Source organism: Phaeodactylum tricornutum, chromosome 5 (genome assembly GCF_000150955.2).
Source record: "Phaeodactylum tricornutum CCAP 1055/1 chromosome 5, whole genome shotgun sequence".
Taxonomy (NCBI): domain Eukaryota; phylum Bacillariophyta; class Bacillariophyceae; order Surirellales; family Neidiaceae; genus Phaeodactylum; species Phaeodactylum tricornutum.
The window spans coordinates 113,695-135,186 of record NC_011673.1 but is presented as its reverse complement, the minus strand read 5'-3'; the positions used below and the strand labels follow the sequence as shown (position 1 = coordinate 135,186).

At 49.5% G+C, this 21,492-nt stretch overlaps 9 protein-coding genes across 9 annotated transcripts; 5 read left to right on the top strand and 4 right to left on the bottom strand.

Annotated features, from left to right (window-relative positions):
• Positions 1–3,832: 3,832 nt before the first annotated feature.
• PHATRDRAFT_44751 (predicted protein) lies at positions 3,833–5,691 on the top strand (the record flags this gene model as incomplete). Its single annotated transcript, XM_002178900.1, has 4 exons — positions 3,833–4,402; positions 4,503–5,367; positions 5,481–5,573; positions 5,597–5,691. Exons 1-4 carry the CDS (start codon positions 4,325–4,327, stop codon positions 5,689–5,691), a joined length of 1,131 nt encoding a protein of 376 aa, XP_002178936.1. The 5' UTR covers positions 3,833–4,324.
• A 100-nt stretch (positions 5,692–5,791) lies between these two features.
• Positions 5,792–8,028, bottom strand: PHATRDRAFT_44750 (predicted protein). The gene is made up of 3 exons (XM_002178673.1): positions 7,778–8,028; positions 7,090–7,753; positions 5,792–6,919 (listed from the first exon to the last, which is right to left on the bottom strand). The coding sequence occupies exons 2-3, from the start codon at positions 7,409–7,411 to the stop codon at positions 6,102–6,104; spliced, it is 1,140 nt and encodes a 379-aa protein (XP_002178709.1). The 5' UTR covers positions 7,412–7,753; positions 7,778–8,028; the 3' UTR covers positions 5,792–6,101.
• Positions 8,029–8,651: 623 nt separating this feature from the next.
• Positions 8,652–10,857, top strand: SAE2 (sumo-activating enzyme 2; the record flags this gene model as incomplete). The annotated part of the gene is made up of 2 exons (XM_002178899.1): positions 8,652–9,974; positions 10,073–10,857. The coding sequence occupies exons 1-2, from the start codon at positions 8,828–8,830 to the stop codon at positions 10,855–10,857; spliced, it is 1,932 nt and encodes a 643-aa protein (XP_002178935.1). The 5' UTR covers positions 8,652–8,827.
• Positions 10,858–11,029: 172 nt separating this feature from the next.
• Positions 11,030–11,698, bottom strand: PHATRDRAFT_44748 (predicted protein). The gene has a single exon (XM_002178672.1). It carries the CDS (start codon positions 11,626–11,628, stop codon positions 11,230–11,232), a length of 399 nt encoding a protein of 132 aa, XP_002178708.1. The 5' UTR covers positions 11,629–11,698; the 3' UTR covers positions 11,030–11,229.
• A 466-nt stretch (positions 11,699–12,164) lies between these two features.
• PHATRDRAFT_34247 (predicted protein) lies at positions 12,165–12,602 on the top strand (the record flags this gene model as incomplete). Its single annotated transcript, XM_002178898.1, has 1 exon — positions 12,165–12,602. One exon carries the CDS (start codon positions 12,165–12,167, stop codon positions 12,600–12,602), a length of 438 nt encoding a protein of 145 aa, XP_002178934.1.
• A 354-nt stretch (positions 12,603–12,956) lies between these two features.
• On the bottom strand, positions 12,957–14,213 carry PHATRDRAFT_44747 (predicted protein; the record flags this gene model as incomplete). Its single annotated transcript, XM_002178671.1, has 1 exon — positions 12,957–14,213. The coding sequence occupies exon 1, from the start codon at positions 14,043–14,045 to the stop codon at positions 12,957–12,959; it is 1,089 nt and encodes a 362-aa protein (XP_002178707.1). The 5' UTR covers positions 14,046–14,213.
• A 716-nt stretch (positions 14,214–14,929) lies between these two features.
• On the top strand, positions 14,930–15,424 carry PHATRDRAFT_34245 (predicted protein; the record flags this gene model as incomplete). The annotated part of the gene is made up of 1 exon (XM_002178897.1): positions 14,930–15,424. One exon carries the CDS (start codon positions 14,930–14,932, stop codon positions 15,422–15,424), a length of 495 nt encoding a protein of 164 aa, XP_002178933.1.
• Positions 15,425–16,913: 1,489 nt separating this feature from the next.
• On the bottom strand, positions 16,914–17,510 carry PHATRDRAFT_34244 (predicted protein; the record flags this gene model as incomplete). Its single annotated transcript, XM_002178670.1, has 2 exons — positions 16,914–17,305; positions 17,483–17,510. The coding sequence occupies 2 exons, from the start codon at positions 17,508–17,510 to the stop codon at positions 16,914–16,916; spliced, it is 420 nt and encodes a 139-aa protein (XP_002178706.1).
• A 340-nt stretch (positions 17,511–17,850) lies between these two features.
• PHATRDRAFT_44745 (predicted protein) lies at positions 17,851–21,492 on the top strand. The gene is made up of 6 exons (XM_002178896.1): positions 17,851–19,478; positions 19,550–19,909; positions 19,984–20,595; positions 20,658–21,072; positions 21,137–21,249; positions 21,327–21,492. Exons 1-6 carry the CDS (start codon positions 17,888–17,890, stop codon positions 21,461–21,463), a joined length of 3,228 nt encoding a protein of 1,075 aa, XP_002178932.1. The 5' UTR covers positions 17,851–17,887; the 3' UTR covers positions 21,464–21,492.

Genomic DNA, 21,492 nt, shown 5'->3' with positions numbered 1-21,492 from the left:
CAAGCCTTTGCCGTCACCTTCCCTCCAATTTCAAGCCTAGGATCCCTCACTGGCATGTCTGACAATGCACCAAGCCTAACTTATATGACTCAAACCAAGTATTGGGGATGTAATGACCATTTCATTGACGTCCAGACAAGCCATTTTACCCGCCAAAAAAATTTGAAAAAAAAATCCATGAAGTTTCCGTTGACGGTCATTTCTCTGTCACTTTTTGATATTAAAGCTTCCTACTTTACCCCAAGACGTTTTAGAGCATGCTGAAGACAACGGTAGCGGTAACTTTCTTTAATAACGATTTCTTTGTTTATTACCATAGGTCTGAAAAGTGACCTCACCTGAGGACCAGTCCTCAGGTGAGCACAGAAGTAGAATAGACACTAGATTCTTCTATCTGCGCTTTTTTTCACTACATTTGAAATACTGCTTAGTATCCCAACTTTGCTCAAAGTAGTGGCCTCTGTTCTTTCAGGTCAGGCGGTAATCTCAGAGACATCACTGATAAATTGTAGATCATCACCTTGCCTGCTTACAACAATTCTTATGAATCCAATATAAATACTTACATCGGAAAACTTTCTTGGCAGGAAGTCAGTCTGTTTGTCAACTGGAATGACAGTTTTGAGTACTGGTTTGCCATTGCATTACATGGGTTGTGACACCCAAGGCAAGCCTGTCAAAACTAATCTCGTGTGTTTGGCCACAAATCCCAACACGGATGGTTTTGGACAGGCCCAATCCCAGTTGAGTATTCAGAAACATGATGTGACTGTTTTTGGACTCAATTGTTGCCATGTTAAGGAGCATGGTAACTATGATGAATGTGCCCACGGTGCTGTGTATAACACCATGGAGAATAGTGAAATGGACCATGATGGCACTTGGCAGATTGTGGGGCCAAATGGAGAGGGAACAGATTAGCTCTCCATGGATGGTATAGTGTGTTTGGAAGGTACCTTGCTTGGTGTCAAGCTTGTAGAAGGTGCTATGGATGGCTTGGAGCTGACAGGGTTCCATGTTAGGTACTGCAACAGGTGGACTAGTTACAGCCTGCAGCAAGCTCAAGTGAAATGGATCAGCCATATGGACATTGCTGATGATTGCCTGCTTATCCACATTGCCTTTGAGATTAACTAAATTACCAGCCTCAACTGGAGTTTTGGTGTCATCATACACTCATGCAACTGATGAAATTAAGAAAAACAAAGGACATCTTGTCTTTGACTTTGCCATGTACAATTGGAGGATGACAACTTTGCCCCAATGAACAACCAGTAACCCTTGTCCACACTATCGTACTGGGTTAGGGTTTGTGACTGCTGTTATGAGGCATGTTGAGCTAACTGTAAGTAAGACTTTTGTGCCAATGGAAACTTTGCTATTTCCAACAGAGTTGCAGAACACCAAATCAAAGTCCATGCATCTGGCATTCCCCCGGCTTCCTCATGCTACCCCTCTTTACAGCTGTCCCGTCTGCACTTCCTCTAAGCTCCACAGACAGGCTCAAACCTTAGTTGATTCTTGTCCTGCAAATTAATGTTGGCAAGGGATTTCCATCAATTTCTGTTGATGTTCAAAAGTCCTCTGACACCAATTGTTTTCAATGTATGTTGGTCTCAATGGCCAGACCTGTAATGTTATCATTGTGGACCCCTTCAGCGGCACCCTTTGTGGTGAAACTTTTGTATCCAAAGCACCCCCTGTTGAATTCCTGAACTGTTTCCTTGCCGTGAAGGGTCTCTTGTAACACCCCTCACAAATGTATGTGTATGGATTGCGGTGGTGACCTTGCTCATTGTGCAGCTTTTGTTGACTTTTCCAGCATGCTTGTTATTCTGTTCAGACATTGCTGTGGACTCCTCTCATCAGAATGCTCCTGTTGAGCATCCTCATTGAACCATTGGCAATGCTCTCTGCGCTATGCTCTTGGGCTCTGGCGTTGACTACCAATTTTGGCCCTACTTGTTTCATCATTTTTACACTTGTATAACTTCACTGTTCATGTCAAACACTCTCAGTCTCCATACAAAATTGGTTCTGGAGGCCAACTCCCATGCCTTTAACAGCTCCAATCTTTTGGCTGTTGTGTCTATACCGTCCCTTGTAAGGCTGCCCTGCCAAACTTGACAAAAATACATGCAAAGGTATTTTTCTTTGTTGCTTGCAAAACCTTACATAGTGCTCTCTATTTTGACTCCTCCAGTCATCATGTGAGGTACACATGTGATGTTGTCTTTGACAAAGGCTTCAATGATCTTCCCGTCTCTGAGCATCTTCCCCATGCTCATCTCCTGGCTGCCGGGTCCCCTCCGGCCTCACCCCTGAGTGTGCTCCCCCTCTCTAGTCTCTTTTGATTCTCCAGACTGCAATTATCCCTGTTTGATGTACTGACCTTACTTTTGGTCTTTGCTTTGATCATTGTACTTGCCAGCTCTGTGCTCATATCTCAAACATATTCCTGTCTAGTTTTGCCGCCCTTGCACGTTGCTTTGGTTGTTGGTTCATCAGCATCTACGTGGTCTCCAGTAACAACATCCCCGTTCTTCTTGGTCCCCAATTTTTCTCAGGCTTCTTTCTATGCTTTCCTTCGCTCCAGACGCTCCCGGTTCTTACTCACTCTTGCTTGCTCCTCCGGAGCACAAGTACAATAGCAATGGCCGTACACCCCCTTTGCATCTCCGGGTAGCACATTTACGTTGTATGTGTGCCTTATGGTTGATACCAGGGGAAGGTGTTATGGCCCATTCTTTTGTTGAATCTCTTCATACAGATGGCGTTGCCTTTGGATCCAATGATTCCTTTTGGAGATGGGTCATCACTCTTCACACAGTGACTCACCTCTGCAATGCTGACACCCTTTTTGACTGCACCAATCCGCCTCCCAGTTGTCCTTCTGTTCACAATATCCATTGCTTTCATGATATGGGCGCCACTGTTGCCAAACTAGCTCTTCCCTTGTTCACATGTCAGCGTCTTCAAGGCCTCCCCAATTGGTCTCAACAGTTTGGTACATTTCTCCGGGCATATTGGGAAGAGCCATTACTACAACAAGCAATACTGTGCACACAGAATGAGTGTAAGGGCTTCTCAGAGAGCTGGGTGGTAACAACCAGACAATTTCCCCTTGTTCAGCAGTTCTGTGGAGGCTTGGCTTCTGCCTTGCCCAACACAGCATCAGTTGAATTGAATTTCTCAGTCATTGCTTGAGGGCATCATGCATTGCAAATGGTATCAACATCTGAAAGCCCTTTCAACTCTCATTTTGGAGTAAACTAAACTATCTGACAAAAAACTAAGAAATATCTGTGACACTAAGTACTGAAATATATAGTCCCACTCAGATAATACTGCAACAAAGGTTGTTAAGTATATCCATATAGGGTAAGAAATACCCTAAATAAAAGTCCCAAGAGTACTGCAAACAAGCTATTTGCTATTATTTGCGGACAAACCAAATTTAAGGAGGCAGCCTGGTCATAAGTAATCTTGTACTCCTAAAAGGTAGAGAATGTTCATATTTGCCTGCCTTATTGTAGATGTTTTTTTTGACTCCAAGGGTGGCTGAGCCTATGGCGTAGTCCAGGTTCTTTGTCAGGTTTTTATCCATTTTGAGTCTTGGATGTGACTGAGTGATTGTTGACAGATGGGCAGAACATTTGTCATGGGTGGTGTTGACAGATGGACAGACTATTTGTGATGATGTCACTACTTGTGGTGATGTCACTTGTGATGATGTGGTGTCAACTGTGATGATGCATGAAGTGAATGATATGAATTTATGATAATGAGGGCCTCCTGTGAGGTTCTCAGATTACAGATTACTAGAAATTAACTTTTTGATTGTGATCTCAACCCTTTGTTGATCTACTCAACAAGCTGCAGCCAAGGGATCTGATCAATCCCTATCTCAGCTTGTCATTCTTTTGCATCCTTTCATCCTTGCTTTTTCGACTGTTTGGATTGTTCCCTGCAAAAGGAAAGTTCTCTCTATATTGAAGAACACAAAACAACAATGGAGGTCACAGTTGAGGAAAACAATGAACTACAAACATTATAAGGGTACATTGTACTCTTGGATCTTTTTGTGGTGGCTGTGAGGCGTTGAGTGTGTGGCGGAAGCGACTTGGCTTTCAGCAGTAGGCGATTGAACTTTGGGGGAAACGGTGTCCTTACCAGGAGTGAGATCAACACTCTATGTGATATCACGAGGTAACCTGTTCCTAAAGAAGCACCAATGCCCGTACCGCTTGACAGTGATCTCCACCGAGCAAGTAGGTTGGAAATCGGCAAAAACAGTATCGTATAAAACGATCGCATCATCAGGATGCCCAAAAAATACTACGCGGTGGCGGCGGGACGTCGGACAGGAATCTTGGATTCTTGGGTAGAATGTCAAGCACAGGTGCGTGCTTCTGGTCCTCCGCGCCACGAATACTACTCACCACTTCCTCCCACGCGTTGATTCACACTACGTGTCGTCCTTTCTTGTCTATATCGAAAAGACTAACGGGTTCAGCGGGGCGAAGTTTAAAAGTTTTCACGACAAGCAGCAAGCGGAAGACTACTTGCGCGCACACGGCCAGACTTCGGCTTCGCCGCCGTCGAACGCCGACGTTCGTATTATAACAGCGTTTAGGTCGGGACCTCGCTCCCCGGTAGCATCGCCAGCAACAGTCAGTTGCGAAAAAGCCATTGAGCATATCCGCAGTGCGCATGCAGCGAGGCCAAATCCCGATGTTCGCATCGTCACCGCTTTCACTTCCCGTCCGTGTAAACGAGACTCTCCCGAGTTTGTTTCCGCAGCCCGTCCGCGAAAATACGCCAAGACGGGGTATTCAGTCGGGAGTGAGTTAGACAATTCCGAGAATGCAAAGGCGGAGACGCGGCATCGATCTTTGTGCCCTGTAGGGAGCAGGCGGCTCAAGATTCACATCAATTTTGACGGCGGCTCACGGGGCAATCCAGGGGTCGCCGGTGCCGGTGTTGCCGTCGTACTGACCGACCTAGATTGGCGGATAGGTGATGGTCTGTGCGAACGACTTAACGTGCACCTCAGATTTTTCGTAGGTACAGGTGCCACCAATAATGAGGCCGAGTACAGTGGCGCGTTGTGGGCTTTAACGGTGGCTCGGGAGGAAACACGTCGTTTCGAGTCATTTTACGATTGTGAAGCTCATGTACAGCTTGTTGTGCAAGGCGATTCCAAGTTGATCATTCAGCAACTAAAAGGGAATTACACCTGCAAAAGCCCCAAGCTGAAGCCATACTACGAGAAAGCAATTCAGCTTTTAGATGACTTCCAAAGCTTTGCACAATTTCGACTGTCACTGGAGCATGTCTACCGAGAAAGCAACAAACAGGCAGACGGTGCGTTTACTCGACTGACTTTTAGAGCTATGGTGATGCTTTTGCTTTCGCATCTCACTGTAATGGTGCACGTTTATGCTCTGTGTGTTTTGTTCCTTGCTAATGTAACTCAGGACTTGCAAACGAAGCAATGGATGCACAGCGAAGCTGGTTGACAACATCGCTGGATGGGCATGAAATGCAGCATGCTCTTAGCGATCGTTATCGTGTGTGCTCTCACTGAAAATAGACAGCAAGAGGCTCGTTCTTGGTTCTGCCGTTTTACTACGACAAGATGTAGCGTACAAAGCATTCGGTTACAGGCTTTTGGGATACATCATATGATAGGTGAGAAGACAAATGTCATGTATTCCGGCTGGCTAGATGCCAAAGTAAAGGATGGGGAAATTTGAGATGTATAGAGTATTTTACGTGTTGCATGGTGAAACAAATTATGAAGAACCGCTACGAGAAAGTCCATTGGGAGTCTTGCGATGACGTTCCTTGCACGGAAAGGTGAGGTCGATGTGTGAGAACGTATTCCGCGTTGCGCATAGGAACTTGGATCACAAAAGAAGAGGAGTTACGGGTAAACTTAGCGAAGGTGAAAGTGTCGTATATTGGGACAATAGACGGGAAATGTTGACCAAGCCGACAGTATTCGAGTATGAGATTTGGAATAGGTGTATACCCCGTAGCTGAAAACAGCAGGAATCCAGTGGGATTTTCATAGTCAGTACTCGCTTTCTAATCTTCTACGACGATTTGGAAAGGAAGAGCAAAAGATTTGCTGCTCCGCTGTCCTCGTCTAAAGAGATTTGCGTCGGATCGTCGTGATTTACGCCGGATCCGTAGCTACTTATGCTTTCCGTCGAGCCCTGATTGGAGGAGGAGTCTCTGCTTTGTTGGAGGTCGCCACCGACGGCCATGGACGTGCAGTGAATTTCACGCGGCACGGGTGGCTTGACGGATTTCGTGACTTGCTTAACCACTTTCAGCGCCGACTCAGTAGTGGCAGCGTTGACAATGATAGCCGGTGTTCTTTCGAGTCCGCGCAGAATTTCGGCTTGTACTTGTTCTCGGCTACCGCGGAGGGCCATGGACCGAATTTGTTCCACTTGTAGGGTGCGGGCGCTGACTCCGAGATCTTCTTCGACGGTATGAATCGCCAGTTCTTTGCGTTCCCTCCGGCTTTCGGCTGTTTTGGCCGCATCACACGGCTCGACGCGTTTCAGCCGCAAAACGGAGGAAATGTCGTCCGATCCATTTTCGGCCAAGTGTTGGTTGACCCAGAGCGCAGTCGTGGCCGATCCGGCAGTAGTAAAGGAGCGAACGTGTACAAAACCGTAGTAGTTTAATTGACGTCTAAAGGTCTTGAAGTTTCGCGTGTTGAAGTACTGGGGAAGAATTTGTTTGGCAAAGGAGTTGGTCGAGTGTAAAACGAGAAGCCCTTTGCGCCACTCGACGACACCCGAAGCTTGTTCTTGCTTGAGCATATCGTGCAGGCGGCGCACAAATTTATTGAGCCGACTACCTGTGGCAATCGTTGGTAATTTTCTGGTATTGGTGGTATCTAGAGTGATTGGTTAGGACGGTACCAAAATTCGACATATGGAAAGAAAGGAATGAAGTGAGCGCCAGGAAAACAGACAGTGACGCCTGCGAAAGAGATATTCCAAGCGCTGGCAGTCTCCGGTACGTCCCGCAAGCGCGCCAGGGTGTTTTCGATGGAAGGGTACATACCTTGATGGAGCAACTGACATTCTGATCCCAAACTCTCCTTGGTGATCCGCAAGGCTTCCTTGGCAATGTCCGGGATGTCATCAAGGTTGGGAATTTCGTTGTGTCTCAGAGTCAAGTCTCTCGGTGAGGTTTCGGGAGAAATGGCGTAAGGAGCCGCATCCGATGCTGGAATGGTGACCGATGCGACAGCTGTGGATGAGTGTGGACTCGGAACGGGGTTCGGATATCGTATGGTTGTGGGTCCACAACCGTCACTCTGATTCAGTTGCGGTACGTTCCAAGTCTGCAACGAAGAGACTTGTAGTGTTGAATACGCGTTCATGAGAGTGTGGTGGAAGAGTCGTTACGGTTGGTTGGGTTGGTAATGCGAAATGCCGTTGCACGAGCGTAGAGGTGAGTGACACAACTCCGTGGGAGGTGAGACCACGAAAAAGATACCTTCTCGAGGAGAAAAAAAGAGTCGTGGTCTTTGGATCAATGACGGATCGAAGCGGGAATAAACGAATACGGAAAGAAGGTATAGGATCAAGACGTTGGGAGTATAGATAGGTATTGTTGGACTAGAGGAATGAGCAGTGCTTTGGGCAACAGATGAGTGGGGGGAGAGCGAGGACACGAACCGTCGACTCGAAAGAGGAAGTTTTGTGCGCGAACGGGTGATCGGTGTTCCCCTTTGGGAGGCTGAGACTTTTGCGCCGATGTGGAACGATATCTTCTCCTTTTTCCGTCGGGGGGCGCAGCCTGCGCGCCGTGAGGAATACACGGAGTGAGAAACAAACACTCGAAACGGGAAGACTTTGTCGTCGGACTATAAACAGAGGTGTCAACGTTGCCGTCTGGATCTTTCCAACTTGACCGGTAAGTCGCGACCAGCCATCTGTTGAACCTCGAAGGATTTCGAATAGAAACGGGATAAGTCGACGTCAAGTCCGTGTCAAGGTGTCGGAAGGTATTTGTATCGAGAAGCCGAGCGGATGCTACCTGTCGGAAAGGACTCCCAATTCGTGTACGGTTGCTCTGTTCGAAACAACCGAGTAGGAACGCGTGGCCGTGGGATAGAACATATGCCTGACAACTGATGTTGAATCATTCCTCATATAAATGAACAGGTTGATTCCATTCGTTCATTTCTTTTCCTAAAATTTCCACGTCAGTCTTTGAACAATTGCTCCTATGTACGAGCTTGCATATGCGATTGGCATTCGCTTCGAACCATCCAACCATCTGCGCTTGGAAAATCGTCTGCTCGCTTCCGATACCGCCAAAATGGAATGTAGCTTTTGGAATTTATGTAGTAAATCAAATGGAAATCAGAAGCTTGGGATGATACCGGTTTGTCTGTCGCTCGCTCCTCTGGATGGCATTCCAGAACATCCCCTCTTGTTCACCGTCCCAGTCACACCTTGCTTTGTATAGAACACGCAAGTCACGTCAACATGGCCGAGTGAGGGGTAGTGAGAGATGGTAGGGCAAGGGTATACTTACTGACTGTGACAGTCAAGTCACTGTGAAGTCCCCGAGTCGGCAAAAAAGCAACGAAACTGATTCCACAGTCCGCTGATCGTAAGACTGCGGTCGGCAGTGCAAATCGTGTTGCACTTCGTTCGGTCGTGACGCCGACTGCGTTTCAGACCATTGCAATCTCGTTGGCGTAGTCACAGACATCTAGTGCGCTTCGTTGGTGTCACCGTAAGAATTACTTTTGCTCGTTTCACACGTCTGTTGTTTTTCTACTTCCATGACAACCGCATCGTCGTCCGTGCCGCACTTACTGAGCGGCATGGAAGCCACTCTCGGAACGAACATGCTGACCAAGATTCAAAGCAGTAAAATCTTGCTCGTGGGTGCCGGTGGGATTGGCTGCGAATTGCTCAAGAATCTCGCACTTACCGGCTTTCGACACGTCCAAGTCATTGATCTCGACACCATCGACGTGTCCAATCTCAATCGCCAGCTCTTGTTTCGATCCCAGCATGTGGGCATGCCCAAATGTACCGTGGCTTGTCAAGTTGCCACGCAAATGGTACAAGACCCTTCTCTGGTTTCGTATACAGCCCATCACGGGAACGTCTGTGACAACGACACATTCAACGTGCAGTTCGTCCAACAGTTTGATCTCACCTTGAACGCGCTGGACAACGTCGTCGCCCGGCGTAGGGTCAACCGACTTTGCTTGGCCGCCGGAGTACCATTGATTGAAGCGGGTACCACGGGATACCTTGGTCAAGTCAACGTCATTGACAAGGAAAGTGACGTTGCCTGTTACGAATGTCAGACTCAGGAAACACAAAAGGTGTACCCCATTTGTACCATCCGATCCACGCCGTCCATGCCAGTCCACACCATTGTTTGGGCGAAGGAGCTGTACAAACTATTGTTCGGCGACAAAGTGGAAGAATCAATGTTGTTTGAGGATACGACGGCACCGGATGCCGAGCCATCGACCTACATGTCGGCGGTGTTGAGTTTTCGTCGGGCGCGGGCTGCACGGGACAGCGACGTCGTGCGTACCGCGGCCGGGGAAGTTGTCACCAAACTGTTCGTGGACGAGATTCAGAAGCAACTCGACATGGGCCGATACAAGACGGCGCGCAAGACACCAGCCGTCTTGCCGACGAGTGTCATTGTGGACGCCACCACTACGGTACCACCGACGGCCAAGCCGTCCTACCGGACGACGGATCTGTGGACGCCGACTGAGTGCGTGGCCGAGTTCATCGCGTGCTTGGAGAATGCGGCCACCGCAGCCACCGTCTTACCGTCTTTCGACAAGGATGATACGCTAGCAATGAGGCTGGTGACAGCGTCTTCGAATTTGCGCAGTTTTGTCTTTGAGATTGAACCTTTACAAAGCTTTTACTCGGCCAAGGGGATTGCCGGCAACAGTACGTGCACGGCCATGCGAAACATAGGTATTTGATGTCTACGCCTGCTCACACACGCCAATTTCTTTTTCCGTTTTTTCCCTGGCGTGCGTTTACAGTCATTCCGGCGATTGCCACAACGAATGCGATTGCGGCCGGGTTGCAGATCCTACAGGCCTTTCAAGTCCTCCGCGCCCAACTCGAAACCGGCACCAAGTCGGCCGGCAAGCTGGGTGAGTACTGCTCCTACATTAACTGCCTGCGCAACTCGACGCGGAACGGTCTCTTCTTGACAGCGTCGAATTTGGAAAAGCCCAATCCACGGTGCTTTGTCTGTCGCAACGCTACCGTACCACTCGCGCTGAACGTGAACAACTGGACTTTGCAAGACTTACTCCAGAAGCTAATCAAGAAAGATTTGGGCTTTGAAGAGCCGACGATTACGCTGGATGGGGACATTGTTTGGGAAGAAGGGTCAGACGCGGACTCGGAGGCGTTTGCCGTGAATTTACCCAAATTACTGCCACAACTCCCTTGTGGTGGTATTCAGCACGGAACGGTTTTGCGCATTGAAGACTTTTCGCAAGATTTGACCGTGGACGTGGCGGTGACACACCAAACGGTATGGGAACGGGGCGACGAGGAGGATGACGACGATGATACGTACCAGTACGTGCTGAAGGGATCCAAGCCGACCGCTTCGGCGCTGCACGTTCCCTCCAACGGTGCGCTCAACAACGGGGTGGGTACGAAGGTGGAGGAAGCGGAGGATGACGATGATATTGTGGTGGTGATGGCAGCGGACGCGAAAGGCAAACGCAACCGGGAGACGAACGGGGACGGCCCCGTGAACAAACGGCAAAAGATGTCCATTCTTGAAGCCGACGTCATTGAGATTAGCTAGAGGGCACAGCCATTCCCTGTACGTATAACGTGTCGTACGTATAGATGGTTGAGGGTGTAAGGGTGTAGACCGAATTTCGTCTCCCAAAAAGCAATGGCATTCGGCAACCTTGTTTTGCAAAATCACTAGTTCCTAAAATAAGCTAACACGAATGTAGTCGTATTGTCCTCAGCAGCAAATGATAACGGATGGTGTTCTGATTATGATGATTAATCAATCAGGGATTTAAAGAATGTACGAATCCATTCTCGAACTCCCCAAACCTACTATTCTAGAGATACTTGTAGACGGGAGAAACAGACAAGGCCAAATCCCCCCGGCGCAGGGGAGAGGACGAAACTATCCTCTAGCAGAGTGCCAGGACGCCGTCTTTTACACCAAGAAACCGAGAGTGTCTCCATTCACCTTGGCCTTCTTGATGAGTTTGGTTCGTAGGTGGTAGGCGCCGGCCCATTCACAGAATTCGCCAATGTATTGACTGTGGAGGGAAATGGCCTTGCCGCGAATTTTGTTGAGTTTGTCCTGTCCCAACACGACTTTGGCGGCGTACACGGCGGGCGAGAAGACGCCGAACTTGGCTTGCGATCCCATGCGCATGTTGGAGACTCCGGCGGCCGCACGAGTCGTGCTGGACTGGGGAGCCACCGCGATGCTGGTTCGTCGGGAAAGCACAAAGGAAGAACCCCCGGTGGCTCCGCCCGCCACGCGAAACGCGGCAGCGGTAGCGATCAGAAGCGCGAACGTTACGAGAATGGATTGGAACGACTTCATTGTCGTAGTGGTGATTCCTTGTATGGAAAGAAGAGGATTGTATAGAAACAGGAATCGGTAGACAGTTCGTGTTGGTGTCTGGCGTTTGTGAGAGCTACGAATCGAGTCGATCGACACAAGGTACGCCACGCCGCGTTGCTTTACGGTGCATCAAGGCACGACTTGCCGTACGGTAGACCGTGCGCGGAACGCCGACGACAAACTCCAAACAACGCTAACCGCAAATTCTCGCTATTGCGTCGTCGTGGGACGAATGAATGACGTGGTTGGAGAAAACATACCGCACGCATAATTTGGAGTCCAGGCGCCGTTTATAGTTATTTGCAAATATTGGACTGGGGTGTCGACATTATCTCCGGGTTTTGATGCGATACCTATGGGCACACCTGTATTCATTCCATGACTGGCTCACTGTCATTCACCCACATTCACAATATCTGTGGTGGTTCTCGTGAGTATTCTTCTACGGCAACTCGCAAGCAGTTCCGACCTATCCCAAGTTATAGATAATTGTTACACAACAAGCAAACCACGGGATGCTTCTTCGCGTTGGACTATCGTTGGTAGTGCTGCTGGGTTCCACCCACGCGTTGGCGCCGTCGTCGTCGTTGTCACGATCGAAAACCGCGTTGGCGCTCGGGATTCCGAAATTTCTCTTGCCCGACGACTCTGAGCGGGACGGCACCGCGTCCGCTGATGCGGTGTCAAAGGCCGAAGACCGGTCGGAAAAGAAGATTGGTCTCGCCGGTATTTTGCAATTGATGACGGCGGGTGCGGGAGCTCCCTTTTTGGGGGACTTTGAAGGCGTCGACAAGGAAACGGGAAAGTTCATGTTCAGTCTGGAAGCCAACAATTTGGTGGACGAAGAGGGACAATCCAAGCAAACCAAAATGCCGTACTTTGAAAACGGATGGGTCGATCCGGAAGACGAGAAACGAGCCAAGGAAGCCTTTAAATTCCCCTGGCAAAAGTAGAAGAGGCTTGGCAAGCTTGCTAGCCCTGGGATGGAGCAGCAACCCTCTGTCAAGCCCACGGCGACCACAATCACGGTTGGGTACGTTCAACAACAACAACAACATAAACAAGACACGTCATCGGTGTCCCACAAACAAACGTACTAGAATCCAAAGGTATAAGAGGCAGTAAAAGCACCAATGTTCGTCATTTCCTACCACTCATTTAACAAGTAAAATCATCTACTACTTACATTTTATTGTTTAGGTTGCGAAATTACATAGTATAGAGCGATCGTTAGTTGGAAATCCGTAGGAGCGCCCAACCACGGGACCCTTTCTCCCTTTCCGCGGTTCGCCAATTCCCCGGACGGATCAAAACAACAACAAACACAGGATCACGAACGAACCGAGTAACAATAGAATTCTGGACAAGAATTCGGTGGCGTTGGGATCTTGTTCCGAAATGCTGTTCATGACGGCGGCACTGCCGTGTCCTTCTCTGCGATGGAGTGGGGGAATGCTCTGATCGGGCTGTGCCGCAGCAGTCGTTGGAAGAGATTGTCGAAAGGCGTGCTGGAGCGACAAGGCGAGTCCGTTGCTGAGAGAAGCCCGGTTGGTAGCAGGATTGAGAGGGGTCAACCATGCGGGGTTGCGGGGGAGGGATGCCGCGCCGACGTTAGATTCGGAAAGACTGCGATGGCGAACCGGGGAGTTGGCGGCTGGACGGGCTGGGACCACGTGATAGTCTTCGGCGGAGGGGATTTCACTGTCGCGACTGCGAAACCGCAACCGTTGCCGGAGTCCAGTGTTTGTGAAGGAGGAATCGGGTGCGGATGAGGCAGTCACGTTGACCACGGATGGTGGCAGTGGACTTGTAGGTCCATCGAGGTCCGCATGTTCCGTCACGGACGTTTCCCAGGAATTGGCTGCACGCACAATATCAGTGTGGTGCGCCGCCACGTGGGCCTGTTCTCCGTACGAGGCCTCTCGTTGATGATCGTACTCGACATCGTCGTCGTCAGTGTCGTCCAAGGAATCCGCCAAGCTCGATGTTCGTTTGTTGGGACTAGTGGGTTCGTTGCGCACGTAAATGGGAACAATGGTGGGAACGGAACAGGGCGCTTTGCACACCGGACACACACGTCGCGTTTCGTCGATGGGTCCGTACCGGACCATTCCCGTGAGTGCTTGTCGTTCTCCCGGAACCATTCCTGGCTCGAGCCATCGGTACAGACAACTCCAACAGTACAAATGTCCGCACTGTGTCACGACGGGTGCCGTGACGGCTTCTAAACAAATATTGCAACTGAATCGTGAATCGTGTTGTAAACCGCTCTGCGTCGACGCCGCGTCCGTCGCCATCGTCGAGGACGTTACGGCTTTTCCCGTCTCTGCAGATTGCGTTGTCGTGGCGTTCTCCGTGACGGCTCCGTGGGGAGTCACCGCTAGCGTGCTATTCATGAGTGTGGACAGTGAAAGGAATGATCGACAATTGGTAACAGGTAAGAGGGCACCGTGTGAGCGTCAACGAGAGGAAAGGGTGAATCGCAAGCGTCCTTGGTGGCCTCGGTAGGTTATATATTCTGGCAATACAGCGAATAGGCCTACAGTTGGTAGGTCGGAACAGAGGTGGGACCTACCGGTATTGTAGTGGTAAATACGTTTCGTGTCGTGTGTGTGTGTGCGTATATGTGCGTCTACGTGTACGTGGGTCCGGGTGCTGGCTTACGGAAGACGTGCGAACGGTACGTGCCGAACGGCTACCGGACCGGACTAGACCGTGTGTTTCCTGGCGCAGTCTTGTACTCTAGAGAGACCGGTCCTACCTACCTATTCCTCGTGTCGGTTTGGTGTTTCTCGCTCACCGTCCAGTGTTGTACGACAGACAATTCTCTCGAAATGAGACACTCCCATTTCAGCAAGCCAGTCCGACCGAGTATTCACATAAGCAGTATGTTGAGTGTCTTTTTGTTGACAATCCGCAGTGGGACCGTTTTACATTTCATTTTTATCCACGTAATATATGTATATACACGAAACGTATGGCTCATTTTAGGCAACATTCGGCAGCGGCATTGACCGATATTGGGCTAACCTGGCGTTTTCTCTCAACAAATAGTAACTAATGTAACTCCTATTAAAGTATGATTGTTACAGTCCTCTCTTCATTTTTCCATTGCATTTGTTTACTGACTTCAACTCATTTGATCACTCACGGTTCAATACTAGGTGCTTTCCTACACTTCTCATCACAACACACATTTTCTTCATTTTCACATCAATGTAAACAAATCTCCTACTTCATTTGCTTGTTCACTCGGGTTCGCATTCTCTTGTTTCTGTCCATGTACATTACAATATTCCTTTTCATGTTCAGTCTCTCTCTGTTGGGCCCTTTGACTGGAGCAGAGGTCTTGGCACTGGATGGCGTGGAGGTTGGAGGAACCACAGGCATTGCAGAGGTGGGTGAGCCAGTCATGGGTGGCACGGTAGGCATCACCGCTCCGGGAGAGGGTGCCACGGAGGGGATTGCGCTAGGTGGGGCAGTGGAGGGGATCTTTGATGGTGCGGTGCTCAAAGAGGGTGCTACGGAGGGGACTGCGGAGGGCACCACGGAGGGTGTCATGGAGGGATCCCAGGAAGGGACCACGGAGGGTGTCATGGAGGGATCCCAGGAAGGGACCACGGAGGGTGTCATGGAGGGATCCAAGGAAGGGACCATGGATGGTGTCATAGAGGGATCCAAGGAAGGGACCAGGGAGGGGACCGTGGAGGGTTCGGCGGAGGGAGGAGGAGGAGGGGACATGATTACAGTGACAGCCTGCAAAGAGCTCAAGTGAAATGGACCAGCCAAGTGCACATGACCTTTGCTGATGACTGTTTGATGATCCACATCGCCTCTGAATTTGACTAAGTTACCAGCCACAACAGGGACATTTTCGTTACCATATACAAATGTTGCAGACGGGTGTGTTGAGAAAAATAAAGGACACTTCATCCTTGACTTTGCCATGTAGAATGGGGGAACGGCAGATGTTTGCCCCAATGGAAGACAAAATTCCGTCATCAATGTCAACCTCAGCGCTGGGGTCGTGACTGTCGCTGTGGAGGTGACTTGAGCTAAGCAAGATTTTTGTGCGAATAGACATTGCGCCATCACCAGCAGAGTTGCAAGACTCCAACTTGGAGCCCTGTGTCTCCACGTTTCGCGGAAGTCTGGCGATGATTTCACGGCTTAGAAACGCTTTACCATGAAAGACGCCCCCACCGACGCCTGCACCATTTACATCCGCTTGGGATAGACGGGCGACTTCCAGTGGAGAGAGAAAGTTTTCGTGTACTTCGATAGAGTCCGAGATCGAGCAGATAGGTTCGGGCTGGACTCCTACCTCAGTAAAAGCAGCCGAAACGCCAAGGCTACCAAAAAGATCGACAAGGCACATGTTGAGTGCCACCACTAGGGTGCCCATTTGTAAACGCATGATGCTGTTCTTGGAGATTCTGAGCAAGGAAATCAGAGTGAGAATGGTAGAACAATCAGACATTCTATTTCCCATTGCTGATCGACACTTTGCAACATGAAGGATTTACGTACCTTGATCTGGGCCCTGATTGTGTGATAAGGAAGAAAATTGTAAAGATTGCGGAAAGCACAAGCTTTGGCGATATTCGTGGGAGGCGATCGTCCGTCGCTGCACCAAGAAACGAGAAGTCGGGTTCTCATTCCAAAAAGTTGCCTTATGTAATGATAATGAGCGATCCAAGTCTAGGTGATATGGAAGGTTTCCTACAATCATCCTTTATGGATACTTAGTAAATTGGAAACGGTTCTGTAACTGTAAATTGGCTATTCTCCGAACGAACTTACTGTTAGATAACAAAGCACACCACGAAAGGAAGTTGGCACGATTTCGTTTGCGAGCCGAGTTCCCGAGATCGTTTGAAAGTGAATTAAATGCGCGTCGCCAAAGTTGCCAGCCCGTAGACAGAGAGATTTTGTCGAGAGCACCGAATATTTTTCATACATGGTGCTGGCAATTATGAAAGAGCTTTGGCATCCAGCAGCGCGACCGGACTTTATGTGGCTCCCCGCGCGAAAAGAAAAAGCCTATTCTGCACGGGAAAGAACAAGAACGCAAGATAGCCGTGCGCACACCGGGTCTCGACGAGAGCTTCCGTCCGTGCGGCTCCAAGCGTAGACTACCTCTGTCCGCTGGACTCCTTACCGCATGTTCACAAGAGTTGCGGGAGTTCGATAAAGTTTGACGCAACACCGATACCGACAAGGACCCTCGAATGGACGGTTCTCTGCGATACGGGGTTACCGATTTACGCTCGCGTTCGGTGGCGAAGAAAGCGCAAATTGAGTACGTTGGGTGCCGATCCAATTATCCTCAATACTTCTTCCAGTGGCCTGCCCTCCACACTTGTGTTTTGCACTGCTACTAGTACGTCCCCGACTTGAACACCGGCCATGGCGCCGGTACCGTTCGGATCGGTCTCGGCAGCTACGACAATCATTGCGTCCTTCGTATCGTCCCCTTGGTCTTGTTCCAAAACTAGCCCGAGCGGTTTTTGCACGCTCACTAAAATCTGATGCTCATCTTGAAAGGAAAAGCCGGAACCAATCATGCGCAGAGCAGTGACGGTGGTTTGGTCCTCTAAATGGCGTGACTGTCGTGCAACGGGGCGGCGCCGAGAGATTGAAAACGCAGAGCAACCTATTGATATCAAGAGCAACCCCAAAATGATCCGCAGACGCTTACAGGTCATCCTTGTGTGACACTGCTTTGAAAACACGAAAGGCGATAAACTGCCCACGTTGCGTTAGTTCGTTGCGGGGGAAGCCCGGAAAGTTAGTGTGCCATTTTGCCCCATCGGCGTGTTCACAGTCGTACACTCCAGAAACAATTTGATTTTGTCCATAGTGACATTTAGTTGATAGTAAATCGCTCAGGAAGTGTCTGACTTGTCGAATAGGATTTTTGATAGGATTGTCGTCGAGACAATAGTCTATGAAAGCAATGTGCGACCATCGTGTTGGACAAGATACCAGCGGTAAGAGCCATGCGCCGTGAGCACTGCGCTGGTCGTCCACCCTTTACTTTCCTTTGCCGATTGTGCACCCTGATTGAACGCTGACAACCTTGACATCGAAAAAAATCAATTACCTGCTACTGACAGTGTGAGAAACAGATTGACTGTGAACAGAGTTTTTGTAATTCCGACCGATTTCAAAAAGGCAGCACCAAACGCCCGTCTTTCGACATTACTTCAGTTTCGTCGAACGACTTTGCGCGAGTATGAAGTCCTTTTTGTTGAAGCAGCAGTTTCCGGACCACGATAAGGCACTACGGCACGCGGAGGATTCCTTGGAAGCCTTCGAATCCAAGAGCAATCACGGCGTTCCGGACACTCTCGTTCGACAAGCTTGCGCTTGTCCCCATCTGCGGGAAGTGCTCCCTGATGCGCTACAGCTCGATTACGTGGAAACATCCACGGGCAATTTTGTACTGGCGAATCCGGTACACAGTTTGCATCTAACAGCGCATCTGGATGCCGCCTGGCTCAAGGCTCTGAAAGAGGAGCCCATCATGTACGGGGAAGAACAAGAACGGATGATGGCTGTGCGCACACCCGGACTCGCCGAGACCTTTCATCCGTGGCTCAAATCGCAGACACTGATTCCGTTTCAGCGGACCAGAGTGGAAAGCGAAACGGACTCGGTCAAAGCATCAGCATCAGTGGAACCCCCTCCTCACTCATCCAATAAGGACGACCTGGAAAAGGCAAAGGTTCCCATAGCAGCGGGAGTTCCTGTTCAGAAGTCTCTAGATGCACAGTCTACCGAAACGACCGCTACCCTTGCAGATGTCACTTCCTCCGGTGGCGATAGTATTTCCCGTACGATGCTCCCTCCAGACTCCCTTACAAAAGAACTCTTGAAGAAGAGTGCGAGTGGTGCAGTGGAAGCGAAGGAGCTGTCTTTGTCGAATCCTGAAACAAGTCTTTCCAACGAAAAAAGTAAACTCCCTTTGGCAAGCGCTCCCTTGGTCAGTGAGACAGCCCAAGTCGCTATTCCTGCGTCCATCCCCTCGTCCGCAGGCAAATTACAGCCGCCGGTAACCCAGGACTCAATCGCTTCGCCCTCGATGACACATACTTCAAATACCGCGACATCAATACCCAAGCCTATTTCGGTCAAGACGGATCAGGGTCTCCCCTCGTTAGCGTCGCCGGCTCAGGACGCCAATCATTTAAGCGATACTCGGTTTTGGTCCCTCCAAGCACAAGAGGATCAAATCCGCATTCTGCACCGCGCTCTGTTGTCGAAACGCACAGCCGCACTCGCCAAGAGCAAAACATCCGCTTCCATTTCCACTGCGGGCAGCCCGGCAACGAAAAAACGCAAGGCCGAAAGCAAAGCCGTCAGTATTTCGAGTCTATCCGCTTGGAAGCACTACGAAAACAACGTACCAACGGCGGTCCTGACGCCAGACGAGGAAGACGATTATCACGACCAGATGACGGCAGCTACTCGAAAGGTGGAGAAGTGGATGGAACACTACCGACTCGCTCGAGAAAGTTATTGGCAAATGCGAAAGCAGTCGGGTATGGGTATCGAAACGTCACAGACCAGGCCGTTTGGGGCAATGGATGATGATTCTGAAGCGGGAGTTGATACGGGAGGTCTCCTCTGTCGACAGTGCTTTTCGAACGAACCATCTTGGATGCCATCTCTTTCCGGAAAGCCCAAAATTCGGCAAATCTGTCGTGGTGACCAATTGATGCGCTGTTTGGAATGCACATTTGTCGGGTGTGGACCTTCTTCTACCGCACCCAGCTCAGAGCAGCATATTCTTCGGCATTTTTTACTTTCAAATCACAAGCTTGGTAAGTTGTGTACCACTGCTCTCCATGCAATTCCAGGTCTGCTTTTTCTGATTCCAATTTGTTGAAACCAGGAGTCACGTGTGGTCGGGAGGCCCGCGTTTACTGTTTGCAATGCGGAGACTTTGTATACCATGAGATTTTTGACCACGAAAGGGATCGTGTTGATCTGGCAACGAAATTGCCGTGGCAAGCGTGGAAGCCACATCCTGTCCAGCGGTCCTTCGACGCTCTCCAGTTTATGCGAATCCAGGACCAGGGTATTTTCTGGCGAGGAATGATTGCCGCCTTCCCACCTCTGGTCCCGATCGAACATGTTCGTGCCGCTCAATTTTGTCGTCTTCGGCAAGTGTTGTTTAGCGGCGAATGGGATCTGTTACCGCTGATGACGAGTAGCACAGCGAAGAGTTTTGCTCGCGCGCAATGGGAGAAGCGTACGTCTTTCCTCCTGACTTTTCCTTTGATGCAACGCTCCGTTGCTCACATTGTCCATTCCCTATGTATATAGCTATTTTCCAACGAGGGCGGATACTGGCTCCTGTTGGTATGTACAACCTTGGAAACACTTGCTATCAAAGTGCTGTGTTGCAATGCCTCGTGAATTGTGCACCAGTTCAAAAGTATTTCCTGGAACAAGTAGGCCACCATCATAGTTCGTGCCAAATGTACCGGAAGACGGCAGGACGATCTATGTCGTCAGCTTCTTCATCCAAGTCGAAGGCCCACAGCGTCTGTCTTGCGTGTGAAATTGATAAAATTTTGCTTGATTACGTTGGTAGTAGTATGGGGATTGATGTACGGCAAGCATTGTTAGACGTTTGCCTGCCGGAACGGCGAATCTTTTTGCAAGCGTCGACGAAGAAAGCGAGTTCTACTTTCAACACTCCCATAAAGCAAGGCGAGCCACTGGCCCCGACCGAGATGTTGGCAGCAACTTGGGTGTGTAAAGGGATGGAGCATTTGGCGGGGTACGAGCAACGTGATGCACATGAGTTTCTACACGGCTTTCTCGAAGCTCTCGGCAAGCACACGCAATTGTATCGAGAAAAGATGTACAAAATGATCAGCACAGTTCAGCCGTCTAACGCCCTCATGCCTTTGGAAAATCCTATTGAGCACGGTGCGTTGCCCTAAATTTCTTTTTGTGTTAGTCTTTCAATTCTGACTTATTTCGCTTCACAGACTTTGTGAAGAAGACCTTTGAAGGCAAACTTCGGTCTGTCCTCATATGTCAGGAATGTGGATCGAAGCGTACTCAGCTAGAGTCTTTTCTGAGCATTTCCTTGCCTCTGTCTTCTGAGGTTCAGAGGGTTACTACAGCTTTACCTGGCGATTCAGACCCGTACATTGCAAATGGTAAGCTTTCGGTGGAGCGTTGCCTACGGCATTTCACTCTTCCAGAGTTGCTATCAGCTCCGATTGATTGCCCATCATGTAAAAAGAAAACCCAGACGAAGAAGCAGCACGTTGTGTCGAAGCTACCCAACGTTCTCTGCCTACATTTAAAGAGATTCGATGCTGCGCAAAATAAAAAAATTGAAGACTTTGTCGCATTTCCGGCTCGAAACTTGAACATGGGTCCCTATCTTCCACATTGGTACGTTGCCTAGGAACTACTCCACTGCTTTAGAAATTCACTTACATCTGGACCGCGTACACAGGTGCGAGGTCACCAGTGCTCCCGAGATAGGCGGCAACTCTCTTCAAAGTGCACAGGTAATGTACAGTCTTTTCGCAACGGTCAATCATTTCGGGAATTTACAAAGCGGTCACTGTAAGTCAACAAGTATCGCAGGAACGGCATTCCCCGCTTGACCATGTTTCTCAACAGCTGTTACATTTACCTTCAAGATGTTGCTAATGTTAAGGTCAATGAAAAATGGTTTCATTGCAACGATGCTCACGTAGCACAAGCTGGCATCGGAATCGGTGAGAGAGAAGTGCTTCAAAGCAACGCATATTTGCTGTTCTATATTCGTTCGAAATAATATATCAACTCTTCGAATATCTATTCCAA

Excerpts from the sequence above, each read along its gene's own strand:
- PHATRDRAFT_44750 (XM_002178673.1), bottom strand. The coding sequence starts at position 7,411 with ATGAACGCGTATTCAACACTACAAGTCTCTTCGTTGCAGACTTGGAAC. Across the intron at positions 6,920-7,089 it reads ATGTCAGTTGCTCCATCAAG|ATACCACCAATACCAGAAAA; the intron begins GTATGTACCCTT and ends CAATCACTCTAG.
- PHATRDRAFT_44748 (XM_002178672.1), bottom strand. The coding sequence starts at position 11,628 with ATGAAGTCGTTCCAATCCATTCTCGTAACGTTCGCGCTTCTGATCGCT.
- PHATRDRAFT_44745 (XM_002178896.1), top strand. The coding sequence starts at position 17,888 with ATGAAGTCCTTTTTGTTGAAGCAGCAGTTTCCGGACCACGATAAGGCA. Across the intron at positions 20,596-20,657 it reads GGAAAATCCTATTGAGCACG|ACTTTGTGAAGAAGACCTTT; the intron begins GTGCGTTGCCCT and ends TTCGCTTCACAG. Across the intron at positions 21,073-21,136 it reads GGTCCCTATCTTCCACATTG|GTGCGAGGTCACCAGTGCTC; the intron begins GTACGTTGCCTA and ends CCGCGTACACAG.